Source organism: Sciurus vulgaris, assembly GCF_902686455.1.
Source record: "Sciurus vulgaris genome assembly, chromosome: 5".
NCBI lineage: Eukaryota > Metazoa > Chordata > Mammalia > Rodentia > Sciuridae > Sciurus > Sciurus vulgaris.
In genome coordinates, this window is record NC_136465.1 from 177,073,669 (window position 1) to 177,090,787 (window position 17,119).

General features: G+C 37.9%; 1 protein-coding gene across 2 annotated transcripts in view; it reads right to left on the minus strand.

The window, feature by feature from the left end:
- Positions 1–17,119, minus strand: part of SMC1B (structural maintenance of chromosomes 1B) — a gene marked incomplete at its 5' end in the record, with an annotated part of 77,331 nt that overhangs the window by 18,176 nt on the left and 42,036 nt on the right. For both annotated transcript variants that reach the window (XM_079142578.1, XM_079142577.1), the window contains 6 exons: positions 2,689–2,842; positions 4,547–4,692; positions 5,527–5,668; positions 11,698–11,804; positions 13,365–13,481; positions 13,988–14,125. In XM_079142578.1, coding sequence (XP_078998704.1) covers positions 2,689–2,842; positions 4,547–4,692; positions 5,527–5,668; positions 11,698–11,804; positions 13,365–13,481; positions 13,988–14,125 — 804 coding nt within the window. The remainder of the gene's footprint in view (positions 1–2,688; positions 2,843–4,546; positions 4,693–5,526; positions 5,669–11,697; positions 11,805–13,364; positions 13,482–13,987; positions 14,126–17,119) is intronic.

The following is a 17,119-nucleotide window of genomic DNA, read 5'->3' on the forward strand; positions in this document are numbered from 1 at the left end:
CCAGTAATGACAGTTCATTGATCCTTGCCAGCATTCGGTTCAGTGTTCTGGATTTTGGTTTGGAATATAGATGTTTAGTGATTATCTCTATTTTTGGTACCAGTGATTGAACCCAGGGGCACTTAACTACTGAGCAATTCCCAGTCCTTATTTATATTTTATGTAAAGACAGGGTCTCACTCAGTTGCTGAGGGCCCTGCTAAGTTGCTGAGGCTGGCTTTGAACTCATGATCCTCTTGAACCACTGGGATTATAGGTGTATGCCACTCAGTTGTGATATCTAGTTTAAAAAAAAATTCTTTTTTGTGTTGGGGGAGCCTGGGGATTGAACTCAGGGGCACTCAACCACTGAGTCACATCCCCAGCCCTATTTTGTATTTTATTTAGAGACAGGGTCTCACTGAGTGGCTTATTGCCTCAATTTTGCTGAGGCTGACTTTGAACTAGTGATCCTCCTGTCTCAGCCTCTTAAGCTGCTGGGATTACAGGCATGCGCCATCATACCTGGCTCAGTCCAGTTTATTAATCACAGTTATTTTAACTTCCTGGTCTGACAGTTCTAACATCCCTATATCTGAGTTTAGGTCTAATTAGCTGCTTCTGTATCTTCAAATTATTTTTTGCCTTTTGGTATGCCTTATAATACTTTTCTTGATAGCTGGACATGATGTACTGAGTGAAGGGGACTGCTGTGCTGTACACTGACCTTTACTAATCTGGTAGTGAGATGTCAGGGAAGGGAAGCATCTACAGTCCTATGATTAGGTCTCAGCACACCCACTCCACCCAGCTATTGGGACTGAACCCAGGGGGACTTCACCATTGAGCATACTCCCATTTCTTTTTATTTGTATTTTGAGACAGGGTTTCACTAAATTGCAGGGGCTGGCATTGAACTTATGATCCTTCCGCTTCAGTCTCCTAAATCACTGGGATTACAGAGGTATGTGCCACTTTGCTCAGCTAGAGCTCAGTCTCTCAGCAAGCCTCTGTCCTTGTGAATTTTATCAGTGCTTCTAAGTTATTTTTACCCCTTAGGTGGACAGAATAGCTACAGCTTGCTGAGATGGCCATTTCCCTACCTCAGCTGAATCAGGCTCTAATAAATCCCCAGCAGATAGGCTCCCCAGGGCAGTAGCCCCTGATAAGTGAGACTCTGAAGGTTCAGGAGGCAACGTGCACAAAAGTGAGGGAGCCCTATGACTAGTACCCCTGGAGTTTCATATCTCTGCCCTGAAGCATTTGTAAATTATAGTTTCCTAAGTGGGTGCTGGTTCCCCCTGGAGGCTCCTACTCTACATGCTGTGATTCCCTGTATTTGTCTGACTCTCTGGTTTTGGAGCAGCAAGTTTTGCTCTGACCTTGCTTCTCTTACAAATATAAGTTACTGATTTTCTCAGTTTGTTCAGCTTTTTACTTAAGATGAAGGGACAACTTTCAAGTTTCTGACATGCTGGAGTAGAAACTAGAAGTACCACTTTTCTTTTTGATGATGATTCAATATGAATTCAGCTTATTATAATATCTGCTGGGAAATACCCTGCCATGAATGTCTTTCATGCTAATCCAGAAGCAAGTAATTCCCACTCGCGGTAGGCATGTTGGAGAATGATTCTGAAGGTCGCTCCTGACAGAACACTGGGAACATAGCGGCGACACTGCTACTGACCAACAGCCTCAGACTTGCTTCTCCATACGACGTCCTCCTCTGTTCTAGTTTTAGCCCTCTTCTGAAATCACCTTGCTTTAAACTGATTATTTCTTTGTGTGGATAGTGAGTGCTATTTTTCTGTTCCCCCCTAATTTTGCTTATAGCAGACCCCCTTTTCCCTCCCTTCACACCCACAAGGCTGGGTATATGTCCCAAAATGAACCAGTCAGAATTCTTCCCCAGGATTTTTCTGAGGGGGTAGGAAGATTTTTCTTGCCTCCGTCAAAGCCACAGCTACCTTGTAGGCTCGTGAGGAAAGCTGATCAAAGGGGACAAAGCTGATGTACTTAGTAAGTGTTCTGAGAAACTTCAAAGGCCTGAACTGAGCCACATGTGAGCTGCCTCATTTCTAGCCCTATCCCTTCACTCCCATTTTTTATTATTATTTTTTTTATCTTAAAGCCTTTTGAATTGGGTTTATGTCATTTTGTGGTCAGGAAATGGTTTTCTCCTTTCCTTACCTCCTATCCACAATGTTCTCTGCTAAAACAGAGGGGAAAAAACCCACAAAGACTTTTTGAGTATATTACACCAGAATTATGCTATGAGAAGTCATTATTATTCAGCATCAAGAGAGAAGCTTAGTTTTACAGCTATTTCACACTGACGAATCTAAAGGACCTTAGGCTGTTCCTGGAGCAGAAAACTGGATTGAACTGAAGAAGTTTTTGAGTGTCTGGGGACAGAGCAGAATGGGGACAAGAGCTTTAATACTGATTCTCTGAGATGTCTACTACAGGTAAGAAACACTGGTCCATCCCGTGGAGCTGAAGAGACACAGATCCACGGGAAAGATCAGAGGATGGCACAAGATGCCTCTTCCTCTGGGATGGCAATCATTTTCTCTTCTTCCCCCTCCTAGAAGGAATAATCCCATCTGTAAAGGGCCCAATAATCAGAAAAAGAAAAAGCAGTCGAGTTGCTCTAAACACCCGGTTCGGTACCACTGCACACATTTTAAGTAATTTTCTAGGCACCTCCACTTCAATTATGTCGTCCAGTGACCCCAACAGAAGAACTATCTCAATGTCTTGAACTTTGCAATCAAGCAGCATGTTATGCTTCTCTAATCGTTTCTGCTCCAGAGAGGTCTGAATGATCACAACTTCCTTTTGCAATTTTCCCACTTCCCTGTAAAAAAATATGAAAAGTGCTTTTACTCATGATGCAAAGCTTTTACTCATTGTAAAGCGGCACTAAGCAAGAAAAATGTTATGTTATAGAAAAAGGCGACTTTCCCTATGAGTCCTGTAAGTGCTGGAGTTAGTAACATCCTGAGTAAGGCCATGAATGAGACTAGATAACCTAAGGTTGCTTTTTTTTTTTTTTTTTTTTTTGTGGTACTAGGGATGGAACCTAGTGCCTTGCTCATGTTAGGAAAGCCACGCCACCACTTAGTTACACACCAAATCCTATTTATTTTGAGATAGGGTCTTGCCAAGTTGCCCAAGCTGGTCTTGAATTTGCTATCCTCCTGCCTCAGCCTCCCCAGTAGTTGAGATCACAGGCATATTCACCGTGTCTGGTGATGGCATTTTCCAATAATAAATATTCCTGCTTTAATCAGGGCTACCAAGATGCAGTACTTTCCTAGTTACTTTATTTATTTTTGTTTTTGGTACCAGGGACTGAACCCAGGGGAACTTAACCACTGAGCTGCATCCTTTTATTCTGAGATAGGGTCTCACTAAGTTGCTGAAGCTGGCTTTGAATTTGTCATCCTCCTATCTCAGCCTCTGAGTCACTGGGACTGCAGGTGTGTGCCACTATGCTCAGCTTACTTTATTTTTAAATCTACACTTTTTCAGGTTGTGTTTCTCCCTCATATGCGCTCTGCATTTTGGAACCTCAAACCAGAAGAAACAGTCTCTAAGTAAGGAAAATCAGGTAAATCACTGTATCCCTGACGATCTGAAGTCTCTGTACTATCGGGCTCTATCTAAGATGAAGATATAAGGTATACCAGCTGAAAGAATGTGGGCCTTTAACAAGACCCAGAAAGGGGACAGAAAGAAAGAAAAGAAAAAAGAAGGAAGGATGAGAGGCACAGAGGGAGGGAGGGAAGACTCCAAGGTTTTCAAGAATATGAAGAGAAACAAATTTTAAACTAAATATAAAAGTTTTGAAGAATTAAGAAACAGATTTTAATTCCTCTAAAAAATCATACACAAAGAACTTTCTGATGGTGTCTTAAAGCACCGAAGGTCTTGGGACAGTGAGGAAAAGGGATGTGCCAAGAGGCTGAGCAAAAAGAGCTCATTTCTCATTGCTGCCATGTCAGTCACTCAGAAGAGCATGGAATTTTGCTATAAGTCAGCTGATCCAAAGCGGCGTCATCATCATCATGGCAAATACACATGCTGAGCAGGTACCAGGTACTTGTCTGAGTTCACTTCATCAGTGTTTAGGTCACTATTCTTGGAGGCAGGCATTTTCATTATCCCCACTTACTGACGAGGAAATTAAGGAACAGGACATCAGAAGCAGAGCTGGGACGTCCCCATAGGCAGTGTGGCCCTCTTTTACCCTCTGTGCTGTGTTGCAGAGAGGGAATCTCTGGACAACAGGAAGACACCAGTAATATCAAAACAGGGATTTAGGGCAAGGGACTCTATATAGGATCATGATTTCATTCACCAATAAGAACTACTCACTCTAAACAACTAACTCCCTCTTGGTTTTCCCCCAAATTAGACATTTGAAATGTGTTACGTGGGACCAACAGCAACAAAGGGTACATATTCAAATATAACTTCACATAACACATTTCACACTGACAATACACATGTCAAAAATGCTGGCTGTATCTTTCAAAAACAATGAAGTCTCAATTACCTATCAACAGCTAAAAACTTCTTCCGTTCCTCTTCAATCTGAGTTTGAACTTTCTCAGTGTTGGAATTCTGAGTGACAAAGATGTTCTGAAGTTGCTGCCGCTTCGCCATGAGTTCATCCACAACCTGCAGACATTCTTCTTCAGCCTGAAGAGGATATGCAATGCAGATTTACCATCTTTTATATTGATAACGTCAACAGGTTCTGTTACCAAAAAGACCAACCCAGTTGCTCTAAGATAAACTGCATCCCATGTGCCGCTTGAACCTACGTCATGGATTGTAGCCCACTCTCATTCTACACCTTTTAGAAGCTGGTGGTCAGTACCTGCCTTCGTCCTTCATTTTAGACCCATTGCTCACTCAGCCCACTGCCATCTGACTTCCATTCCTACTGTTCAATGAAAGTGTTCCTGCCACTATGACTTTTAAGTGGCAATTAAACAGACATTTCAGACTCAGCCTTTTTAACAGTGTTTACCACGTTTTCCTTCCTGCAACACTGGGGCTTCTGTGACGCCTCCTCCTCTGACTGACTACCCCTGTTCCTAGCCTACCTACCCCTTCCAGAATCCCACGGCTGCTCCAGTGCTCTCCACTGTCTACCTGCCTGAGCATTTCAACCTTTCTCACATGGTTCAATTTGCTTCTGTCAATCAGCAACTCCCAATTTACAGCTCCTGCCCAGACTTCTCCCACTATCTGCATTCTTTCCTGCTGGACACTACCGTCCAGGCACCACAAAGACCCGAGTCTTCTCCCATCCACTACTCCACTTAGAACTCAGGCAGGAGTCTTTGTGGCACCCGCCTTGCCTTCCCTCCTGCCCAACTCCAAAACTCATGAAGCTCTGCTGACTCTAAGTACTTCTCACATCTGGCTCCTTTCACTACCAAAATCTTTCAGAAGCTCAATAAGTGGCTATTCAATGAAGGAAGTAAAAAATGCAATGAAGAGGCACTTTAGCCCACTATTAGTTACCTTCTTTAGATTATCGATGTCTTCTCTACCTTTCTGGACAGTTTCTTTTAATGTGTTGATCTTATTCAGTTTCTTCTTAAGCTGATTACGACTATATTCAAGCTGAATATTAAGCCGAGTTTTTTGCTTTTCAAATTCTAATCTAGAATAAAAGTCAAGTATTACAAATGGTAAGCAGAGTGCTTTCTTTTCTTTTTAACTTTTTCTTACAGGAAATTTCAAATATGAAAGTAGAAGGAATATGATAATGAACCCCATGAAGCTCTCACTCAACTTCAATATGATCAATTCAAGATCACTCTTGTTTTATCTATAACCCCACTTACCACAATACTGGACTATTTCAAGCAAATTCCAGACATCATGTAATTTCATCTATAAATATTTTATGTGTATCTCCAAAAGTGAAGTGATTTTAAATTTATAATCATAAATTATTATAGCTTAAAAGTCATAATAAATCTTTTAATATGAAATTATTACCATTGCCAAATCTCCAGGGCAGTTCATTATTTTAAAAAAACCTGATTATCTGTATTAGGAGTCACAGACTGCATAGAGGTGATATGTTTCTTACATCTTTTATAATCTATGGGTTCCCTTCCCTCATTTTCTTTAAGTTACAACTTATGTATTTAGTTATTGTTACTGAGGTTTGAACCCAGGGCTTGCACATGATAGACAAGTACTCAACCACTGAGTCACATCCCCGGCCCTTTTTAAAATTTTTTTTTTTACTTTGAGACAGGGTCTCATTAAGTTATTGTGGCTGGGCTGAGGATATAGCTCAGTTGCAGGGTGCTTGCCTCACATGCACAAGGCCCTGTGTTCAATCCCCAGCACCACAAAAAAATTTTTAAAATTTAAAAAAAAAAAATGAAGTTATTGTGGCTGGCCTTAAACTTGTGATCCTCCTGTTTTAGCCTAAAGTAGCTGGGATCACAGGTATGCACCATTACATCCAGCTTTATATGTTTATTAACTTTTTTGGTCATACTGAGGAATTAACCCAGGGCCCTCTACCTCTGACCTATATTCCCAGCCCCCCACCCCCCTTTTTGAGACAGGGTAGGGTCTTGCTAAATTGCTGAGACTGTGCTCGAATTTGTGATTTTCTTGCTTTAGCATCTGGAGTAGCTGGGATTATAGACGTACACCACCATACCTGGCTTTATGTATTTATTTAATTATTTAGTCAGTCTTTTTTCTTTTAACAGCTATTCAAATATAAACTCCAAATAAAAACTTCCAAACTTGGGCTGGGGATATAGCTCAGTTCGTAGAGTGCTTTCCCTGCAAAGCACAAGGCCCTGGGTTCAATCCCCAGCACTGCAAAAAACAAAACAAAAACAAAAACAGAAAAACTTGTTAAAAAAAAAACAAAAAACAAAAAACTTCCAAACTTGCGAATGAAGACCATGTCCCTTCCTGATGCATTTCTACTTTGCAAGCTTCATAAACTCCTCATAAAGACCTCCAACACTGCTGGGTGCAGTAGTGTACACCTGTAATCCCAGCTACTGGGGAGGCTGAAGCAGGAGGACCAAAGTTCAAGGCCAGCCTTAGCAACCTAATGAGACTTGAAACAACTTAGTGAGACCCTGTCTCAAAGAAAAAAAAGAGCTGGGAATGTAGCTCAGTGGCAGAGCATCCCTGGGTTCAATCTCCAGTACTTAAAAAAAAAAAAAAATTCAATATCAACTATAGCTCATCCTTTTCTCCCTCCCTCCCATGTAGCCTGGCAACTCAACTGTTCATTCAAGATGTACGTTTAAGTTCTATCTGTATTAGATACCGTGCTAGAAAAACTGACCAAAAACCAGTGACAATAATAAAAACAAAGTAATTATTTAATGAAAGCTTACTATGCGTCTGTTATCAAAGCTCTGCTGTGAATTAACTTACTCAGGTTGTAGCATGGAGCCAGGTGTGACAGAGGGGGCAACAGAATCCCTGCTCCTGACCTTTGACCATAGCGTCTGCACGAGAGGTCAAGAAGAAACCTTCGAGCCTTGTGTCTACGCAGAAGTCAGGCATGCATACACAATCGCATGACGACACCACAAAACTCCAGCCCTCCTCTCCTCTCGCTGGTGCTCCTTCAGTGGTTCCGCCTCATCTCCTAATCCTGTTACCATCTCTGGGATCGCTTCCTTTTCCACCCACATTCATCCTTTGGTTTCCTATCCAGTCACATGACTTTAAGGACCATCTGTACATTGACAGTTTGCAATTCACCTCTCCCTCAAACTCCTAACTTACAGTCAGCTGCCTGTTTTATGGCTCCAACTGGATGTCACAGACATCTCAAACTTAATACCCAATGCACACGATGGGTAAGCTAGGAGACGTCATAAGAGGATTTAGCAAAGTTATTGGATGAGAGATCAATCTAAACTTTGAGAAAGTTTTTCTATACTAATAGAAACCAACTTAAAATATAAATATCTATCTGAAAGGACTATAAATAATTGGGAATTAATAAGAACACACTGATCTATATGGGAAAAACTGTAATATTCCCCAATAAAAGATACAGAAGATTCAAACAAATGAAAAAAATTCTGTTATTGGATGAAATGACTCAATATTCTGAAGGTATCATTTCTCCCCAAATAAATCTACAATCCAATGCAACCTCAGTTAGAATTCTTGCTGGATTTACGAGAAAAAACACTCATAGGCAGAATTCTTTAGAAATGAAGTCTGCTTAAGTTTTAAGCTGGCTTCAGAACTAGGACTATAATGGGTGAAGAGGAGACACCTTATGAGGATAAAGGGAATAATTCATCAAAAAGGATGATAACCCAAGTACATATGTATCCTAACAGCAAAGGCCTGAAAGTACATCAAGTAAACACTGACAGAACTAGAAGAAACTGACGGGTCCAAAAGTATACTTGGAATCTCAGTGCTCCTTTCTTAGCTCTGAGTGCGCAACTGGGCAGAGACTCAAAGATGGAAGACCTGAGCAACCCCAGCCAGTCTGGCCAACTACCACGCGGGGTAGCACTCTACCCGACAGCAGAATGCACATTCTTTTCAGGTATACATGGAACACGTACTAAGAGAGACAAGCACAGGCCTCCACTGAAAGGATCAAAATAATGCAGAATATATTTCTTACCACAATGAAATTAATCTAAAAATCACGCACAGAAAGACATCTGAACCCCTTGCCCTGCCAATAGCCACTAAATCAGACAACCCTCTTTCATCCCAGGTCATATTAAAAAAAAAAAAAAAAAACACGGGGATACTACAAAATATTTTGGACAGAATTACAATGACAATACAACGTGCTAAAATTTGTAGGTGGTAGCTTAAATAGCACTTAGAGAGAAATAAATAGCTTGAAGGGTTTATATTAGAAGATAAGCCCCAAATACATAATGTCACCTTCCATCTTAAAAAGATATAAAAGAATATATTAAACCAAATAAGTAGAAGAAAGGAAATAATGAACAGCAGAAATCAGTAACATAGAAGCAAATAAACTATAGAGAAAATTCATGAAACCAAGAGCTGCTCTAACAAAGGATCAATAAAATTAACATACCTTTAGCTAGATACCAAAAAGAAAGGAAAAGACAAGTCACGATACCAGGAGCGAAAGTACATCAGTACAGACCTTATACAATTTAAAAACAGAAACGTTTATTATGTGTAACTTTATGTTAATACATTTGTCAACTCAGATAAAGTACATAAATCTCTTGAAAGATATAAACTATGAAAACTTGTCCAAGAAATAGATACCCTGAGTAGCCCTATATTTATTAAAGAAATTGAATCTGTAACTAAAAATCTTCTCACAAAGAAGAGTGGGTGGCTTCACTGGCTATTTTTTTTTTTTTTTTTTTGGTACAAGGGATTGAACTAGGGACACTTTACCACTGAGCCACATCCCCAGCCTATTTTGCATTTTATTTAGAGACAGAGTCTTACTGAGTTGCTTAGTGCCTCACCATTGCCGAGGCTGGCTTTGAACTCAAGAGCCCCCTGTCTCAGTTCCTAAGCAGCTGGGATTACGGATATGTGCCAACATGCCTGGCCTTCACTGGCTAACCTTAGGAAACATCTGGGAAGAAACAATACAAATCCCATACAAATGCTTCCAAAAAAAGAGAGAACATCTCATTCCCAGCTCATTTTATGGGTCTAGCATTACCTTAAAACCAAACTTTAGACAAAGACATTGTAAGAAAACTACAGATTGTTATACCCAAGAAAATAGATGCAAAGATCTTTAACACAGTTTTAACAAATCAAATCCAAAAACAAATGAAAAGGAGAGTACATCATGACTAAATTGGGTTCATCTTGTTATGTGAGGTGATTTAACACTTTAAAACAGATATAATTTACTAATTATTTGTATTTACTATATTAAAAAACTTTAAAAAATCTAGCCATACACTTAACTTAGTAGGGTACCAGAGATAATATCTGACAAAATTCAGTGCTCATTTATGATGACAATTTCTGTAAAGCAGGACTAGAAGGGGACTCATCAACCTGAAAGCTACCCTAAAGTTCAAATTTTTCACTGTGACCCTAAGACTGGGAATAAGACAGGATATGTGCTTTCACTACTTATTCTACATTGAACTAGAACTAGAGTCCTAGCTAGTGCAACAGACAAGAAAAAGAAATAAAATATATACTGATTGGAAAGCAGAAGTAAAAGTTTTTATTCACTGAAAATATGATTATCTATGTAGAAAACTCTAAGGAATCTACAAAAGAGCTAATAGAATAAGTTTAGCCAGGTTTTAGGATACTAGGTCAATTTACAAAATATGAATTTTATTTCAACATACTAAAAACAAATAATTTTATATGGAAATTTTAAAACGATTCCATTTACAATAGTATAAAGATAAAACAAATATAATGAAATATTCACAGACCAAATCTGAAGGCAGAAAACTAAAAAGAATTAAGGATAGAAATGGATGTTGACCTAAATAAATGGAGACAGGCATCATGCTCTTGAATTAGTATTAAGATGTCAATTCTTCCAAATTAATCTACGGATTCAACACAATCCCAGTCAAAATCCCAGCTGGTTTCTTTTCTTTCTTTTTCCCCCTCAAAGCTGGAGATTGAACTCAGGGTATCACAAATGCTAGGCATGAGCTCTAGCACTGAGCCACAACCCCATCTCCAGCAGGGTTTTGTTTTCTTTCTCTCTGTCTATATACATACATATGTGTGTGTGTGTGTGTGTGTGTGTGTGTGTGTGTGTGTGTGTAAAATTTTTCTATCTATCTATCTATCTATCTATCTATCTATCTATCTATCTATCTATCTATCTATGTATCTATCTATCTATGTATCTATCTATCTCAATTGAATAATGGATCCTAAAATGTACATGGAAATGCACAGGATCTAGAATGTATAGGGGGATTTTCAGTTTCTAGTAGTGTGCCTGGCACAGGGGAGGCACATAGTAAATTGGTGTTGAAAAAATGCAAGAAGTGGGAAAGAACTGTAGAGAAAAAACTGAAAGGAAGTGAGTGGGCAAATAAATGTTGGCAGTTTTTATTTTAGGACAAAGAAAAGTTTCACAATTTCCCCCCAAGAGGCACATATTACTCTTGTATTTAAACGTTATACGAATAGATCATACAAGCCTATGGTCAAAGCAAAAGATGCAGGAACAATACAAAGACTAAAATGTCTCTCTCCCATTCTCTCAGCTTTAGTAACTATTATTTTAAAATTGAGAGGACTTATGCCTAAGGGAGTTTTCCAGTTCATAAGCAAGGCAAAGATTCATTTTCTTATAAAAAATTTAAAAACTTAAGGATATTTTTCTATTCTTTTTTTTTATCTTTTAAATTTGGCTTCTCTCTTTTGGAACTGGGGATCTAACCCAGGGCTTTGTGTACGCGAAGCAAGTGCTTTGCCACTGAGCTACATCCCAGCTTTAAATGAACAAACCTACCAAAAGGAAAGGCATACTAGTTCTGTCATAGAAAAACTCAATATTATGAAGACGTTGGATCTTCCTAAATTAAATACAATTTAAATATCACCTAAATACAGGTACAGATAAGTTTTTTTAATAACTAGAAAAGCTGATTCTAGAGTTCATGTGCAGAAGTAGCCAAGAAAAAGTATATGTGTAAGATATTTAATAGTATCTTTTAATAAAAATACCTTTTTTGATCAATTTCTTGTTGCTGTTTAACATGTTTATTCTCAAATTCACGAATATTTGCCACACCAATTTCTTCACAGAAATGCTGGAAAATGTCATCTTCTACCTTTTAAAGTATTTTAAAACAACTAGTTTAGTAACTAATTTTAAGAAATGGACAATGCTTTCAATAAGTTCTTATTCTAAGATTTTCCTGGATTAAACTAAGAGTTAATCAAAACAAGCATTACCATATTCAGCCAGTGCTTTCTAAACTTCCTTTATCTCCATAAGTTATATCCATCTGTTTCAAATTCTTATTCAAAAAATTTAAATAGAAAGCTCATTAACTTGCATTATTAAGTGTTTGGGCTTTATGTACTGTTTAATATAAAACTGAAAGGATTTCATTTACTTCAGCCATACCAAAATATAACATTCTATATAAAGAAATTAATCTTTTAGAATCTCAGATAATAACAACTTAAAAAAATCCCAAGAGGGTTAGAACATAGAATAAAGAATCAAAAAGACATGGAGCCAGGAGCAGTGGCACATGCTGCACTCCCAGTGACTCAGGAGCCTGAGGCAGAAGGGACATGAGTTCAAAGCCAGCCTCAGCAACTTAGCAAGATCCTGTCTCAAAATAAAAAATAAAAAGGGATAGGGATGTGTTTATAGTGGTTAAGTACCCATGGGTTCAATCACAGGTACCAAAAGAAAAAGAAAAGAAAGATATGGAAAAATTCAAATGAGCTAAACCAAACAAAATACCATTTAATCTTGCATTTAAAATGCATAGTCATAGGATGAAAGAGACATGCAACAGTAGGCCATGTTAAAAACTTTCAGATTTTAGCTGAATATAAATTAAATATGAATATGATAAGACCAATGAAGGGGAAAGCTACCATTAGCATGAGCAGATGATCCAAGCTATGGGAAGTCATAGTACATGTCTGGAGTGCCGTGATACTCTGGGCTGGGCAGACCATGTTCTGACATTATGCTCTGTTTAGGACATAGACAGGTAACAGAGCATCCAGCAGATGGTTTCTAGAGCTCATCTTAGATCCAAGATAATGTAAAATGACCAAAGAAATGAGGGATATTTAACCTGCAAAAGAGATCATTAAGGAGCAACATGCGTACGCTTTTGGATCACGTAGAAAAGGCAGAACTAAAAGTAAAAGGTGAAAGTCACAGAGCGATGGTGACAAATGACTTTCCAAGGATTGGTGGTACCCAAAAGTGTACTGAATCAAATCTAAAAAGTTCCTGTCACTTTATAAGCAGGAGCTAGGTGACCAGATGTTTGTTGCTCCAGAGCCAAGCACCATGCCTGGCATATAACAGGTGCTTAAAAAGTGACTGAGTGAACGACCTTAAAGATAACCCAGATGACAGTTCTTGGCCTCCTGGTGTTAAGGGCAGTAAGAAAGAAGGAGGCCACACATTGTACAAGGGCAAGGAGAGGACGGCAAGCAGCAGAGAAGACTCATTAGTCACCGTCTCATGAGGCAGGCAGCAGTGGTTCCCACAGGACACAAGGAGATCAACAATCAAACTTAGCCTTCAAGCTATTTCTCATAGGGTGCTACTGCACCTGTCAACACACATCTAATCTGGTGTCTGGTCCAGAACTGAATTCCACACATCATTTAATTATGAATATAACATACATCACCTTATCTATTCTTTCTTGAAATTCTTCAATTCGTTGCTGTTGTTCTTTGATTCCTTCATTCAACATAGTACATTGAGACTCAATATTTAGTAGTTCACTTTGTAGCTGAGATTGTTCCTAATAACAAGAATTTTCTTTTATTAATGTGGCTATTTTAGCTTTATATAGTGAAGTCAAAAACATGATCAGTGTGTTTTAAGATAGCAGGAATCCATAAGGTGAAATGAATTCTGGTACAGTTGGACAACAAGATTAAACAGCATAAAAATAATCAAAGCACTGTAATATAATCTCAAGCAAAGGTTAAATTATCTAAAAAATAACATTATGCTACATAATTGTAATTCCTGAAATTCTATGTTATGATTCTAATTTACATCAATTTTTTCTTTCTTTTTGGGTTACTGGAGATTGAACTCAGGGGGTCCTGGACCACTGAGCCCCATCCCCAGCCCCATTTTGTATTTTATTTAGAGACAAGATCTCACTGCGTTGCTTAGTGCCTCAATTTTGCTGAGGCTGGCTTTGAACTAGCAATCCTGTCTTAGCCTCCTAAACGGCTGGGATTACAGGCTTGCACCACTATGCCTGGCTACAACAAATTTTAAGTAAGTTCATGTTACCCGGTAAAAAGCAGCAAGGTGCTTCTTCTTAATCATTTCTAGTTCACTTTGTGAATATTTGAGTCGTGTATGAGTTCCTTGTGCTAGAGTCTGTATTTGCTTCAAATCTGTTTCTTTGCGGAGTGACTTCATTAAATCCTAAAAAGTAAGAGAAGTGTGAAAACATTTCACAATAGAAAATCACTTTCACTTGATTCTAGAAATTTATAAAACTTTCCCGATTTCTTCAATGACTCAAAGTTTATTCAAGACTGTATTGTATTTGCATAATTTCTGCAGTTCCTCTTGCTGTTGATTTCTAATTTCATTCCACTATGATCTGGTAAGTTGCAAAAATTTCAATTTTTTTGTATTTATTAAGATTTACAAAAAAAATACATATATACACGTTCTATGGCCTAAAGTATAACCCAAGAGGGAAATTTATACTGTGAGTGCCTATGTTAGAAAAACAGAGATCTCAAACACATAACCTAATGATGCATCTCAAGGCCTTAGAAAAAGAACAAACTAACCCCAAATCAGTAGAAGAAAAGAAATAATTAAGGTTAGAGCAGAAATAAATGAAATAGAGAATAAAAGAACAATATAAAGAATCAATGGAACAAATACTAGATTCTTTGAAAAGATAAACAAAATTGACAAACCCTTAATTATACTAAAAGAGAGAAGAAATATATAAATAAAATTAGACACACAAAAAAGGGGATATTAAAATAGATACTATTGGAATCCAGAGGATCATTAGGGAATATTTTGAAAAATTATGTCAAGAAATGGGCAAATTTATAGACACAAATGACCTACCAAAATTGAACCAAGAGAGCTTAAAAAACCTAAACAAGGTCAACAACAAGCAATGAAATTGAAGCACTAATAAAAAGTCTCCCAATAGCCAGTGTTTATGCTTGTAATCCAAACAACATGGGAGGCTGAGGCAGGAGGATGCCAAGATCCAAGGCCAGCTTCAGCAACTTAGAAAGACCCCGTCTCAAAATAAAATACAAAAAGGACTAGGAATATAGATCAGTAGTACAGCATCCCTGGGTTCAATTCCCAACAAAATAAAAATGCAAAGCAAAACAAAATCTCCCAACAAATAGAAGCCCAGGACCAGACAAGTCACAGCTGAATTTTGTTGAACTTTTAAAGAAGAACTAACACCCATGCTCCTCCAACTCTTACATAGAATAGAAAGGTAAAGAACTCCTCTGAACTAATTTTATGAAGCCAGCACTATCCTACTGCAAACACCTGATAAGGACACTAAAGAAAACTATAGACCAATATCCTTGAGGAACATAGGCATAACAATCCTCCATGAAATACTCGAAAGTTTGGTTCAACATACAAAAAATCAATAAATGTAATACACCACATAAACAGAATCAAGGATAAAAATCACATGATCATCTCTACAACAGCAGAAAAAGCCTCTAATAAAATATGACATTCCTTCATGATAAAAACTCTGAATAAACTACAGAAGGATCATACCTCCACAAAATAAAGGGAAGATACAACACCTGTCACCAACATCATACTGAATGGGGGAAAACTGAAAGAATCTCTTCTCAATCAGGAACAAGACAAGGGTGCCACTCTCATCACTTATTCAATATAGTACTGGAGACTTGAGACAAAGCTATCAGGCAAGAGAAAGAAAAAAACATGTGATATGAGTAGGAAAGAAGGAAATCAATTTTTTCCTGTTTGCAAATGATATAATTCTATACCTAGAAAACCCTAAAGAGTCTACCACAAATCTCTCAGGACTCAAACAAATTCAGCAGAGTAGCAGGGTCCAAAGTCAACATACAATATCAGCAGCTTCCTATACACCAACAATGAACTCACTGAGAAAGAAATCAGGAAATTGATTCCATTCACAATAGCCTAAAGAAGCAAAGCAAAATAACAACAACAAAACCTGCCTGACGTGGTACACGCCTGTAATTCCAGGTACTCAGGAGGCTGAGGCAGGAGAATTTCAAGTTCAAGGACAGCCTGGGTAGCTAAGCAAGACCCTGTCTCAAAATAAAAAATAGAAAGGGCTGGGGATGTAGCTCAATGGTAGACTACCTCTAGGTTCAACCCCTAGAATCAAAACAAAAAATAAAAACAAAAGAACAAACACATCCTAGGAATAAAGCTAACCAAGGAGGTGAAAAACCTACACAATAAAAATCATAAAACACTTAAGAGGCCATTTCGGGGCTAGGGAGATAGCTCAGCCAGTAGAGTGCTTGCCTTGCAAGCACAAGGCCCTGGGTTCAATCCCCAGCACCCCCCCAAAAAAAGAGGCCATTTCATACTGCTTAATGGGACTATACATCATCAACACACAATAGTCTTAAAATATTTATGTCCTAAACAATGAAGCATCTACACACATCAAAACAGCAACAACAACAACAACAAAAACCCTTTACAGTCTCAAGAATCAAATAGATCACAACACAATAATATTTGGTGACTTCAACACATTTTTCTCACCAACTGAGAGATCCTTAAAACAAAAACTAAATAAAGAAGCTATTGAACTAAAAAATACAATTAATAATTTGGACTCAATGGACATGTAGAATATTTCATCCATCAAAGGCTAAATACACTTTTTTCTTACCAGAACATGGATCCTTCTCTAAAATAAATCCTCTTAGGCCACAAAGCAACTCTCAGCAAATCCAAAAAAAAAAAATTTTTTTTGAGATAATACCTAGCATTTTACCAAATCATAATGAAATGAAATTAGAAATCAATGGTAAAATAAAAAACAAGCTACTCTAACACTTGGAGACTAAATAATACACTACTGAATTACCAATGGGTAGCTGAAGAAATCAGGGATGAAATAAAAAAAAAAAAAACACTTGGAGGTAAAAGAGAATAGCAATACAACATATCAAAATCTCTGGGACACTATGAAGGCAGTTCTAAGAAGAAAGTTCACTGCATTGAGCTCATTCATTAAAAGAATAGAAAATCACCAAAAAAAAAAAAAACCCTAACTTTATACTTCAAAGTCCTAGAAAAAGAAGAACAAATCAACACCAAAAACAGAAGATAAGAAATAATTAAAATCAGAGCCAAAATTTATGAAACTAAAAAAAAATCCAGAACAGCAACAAT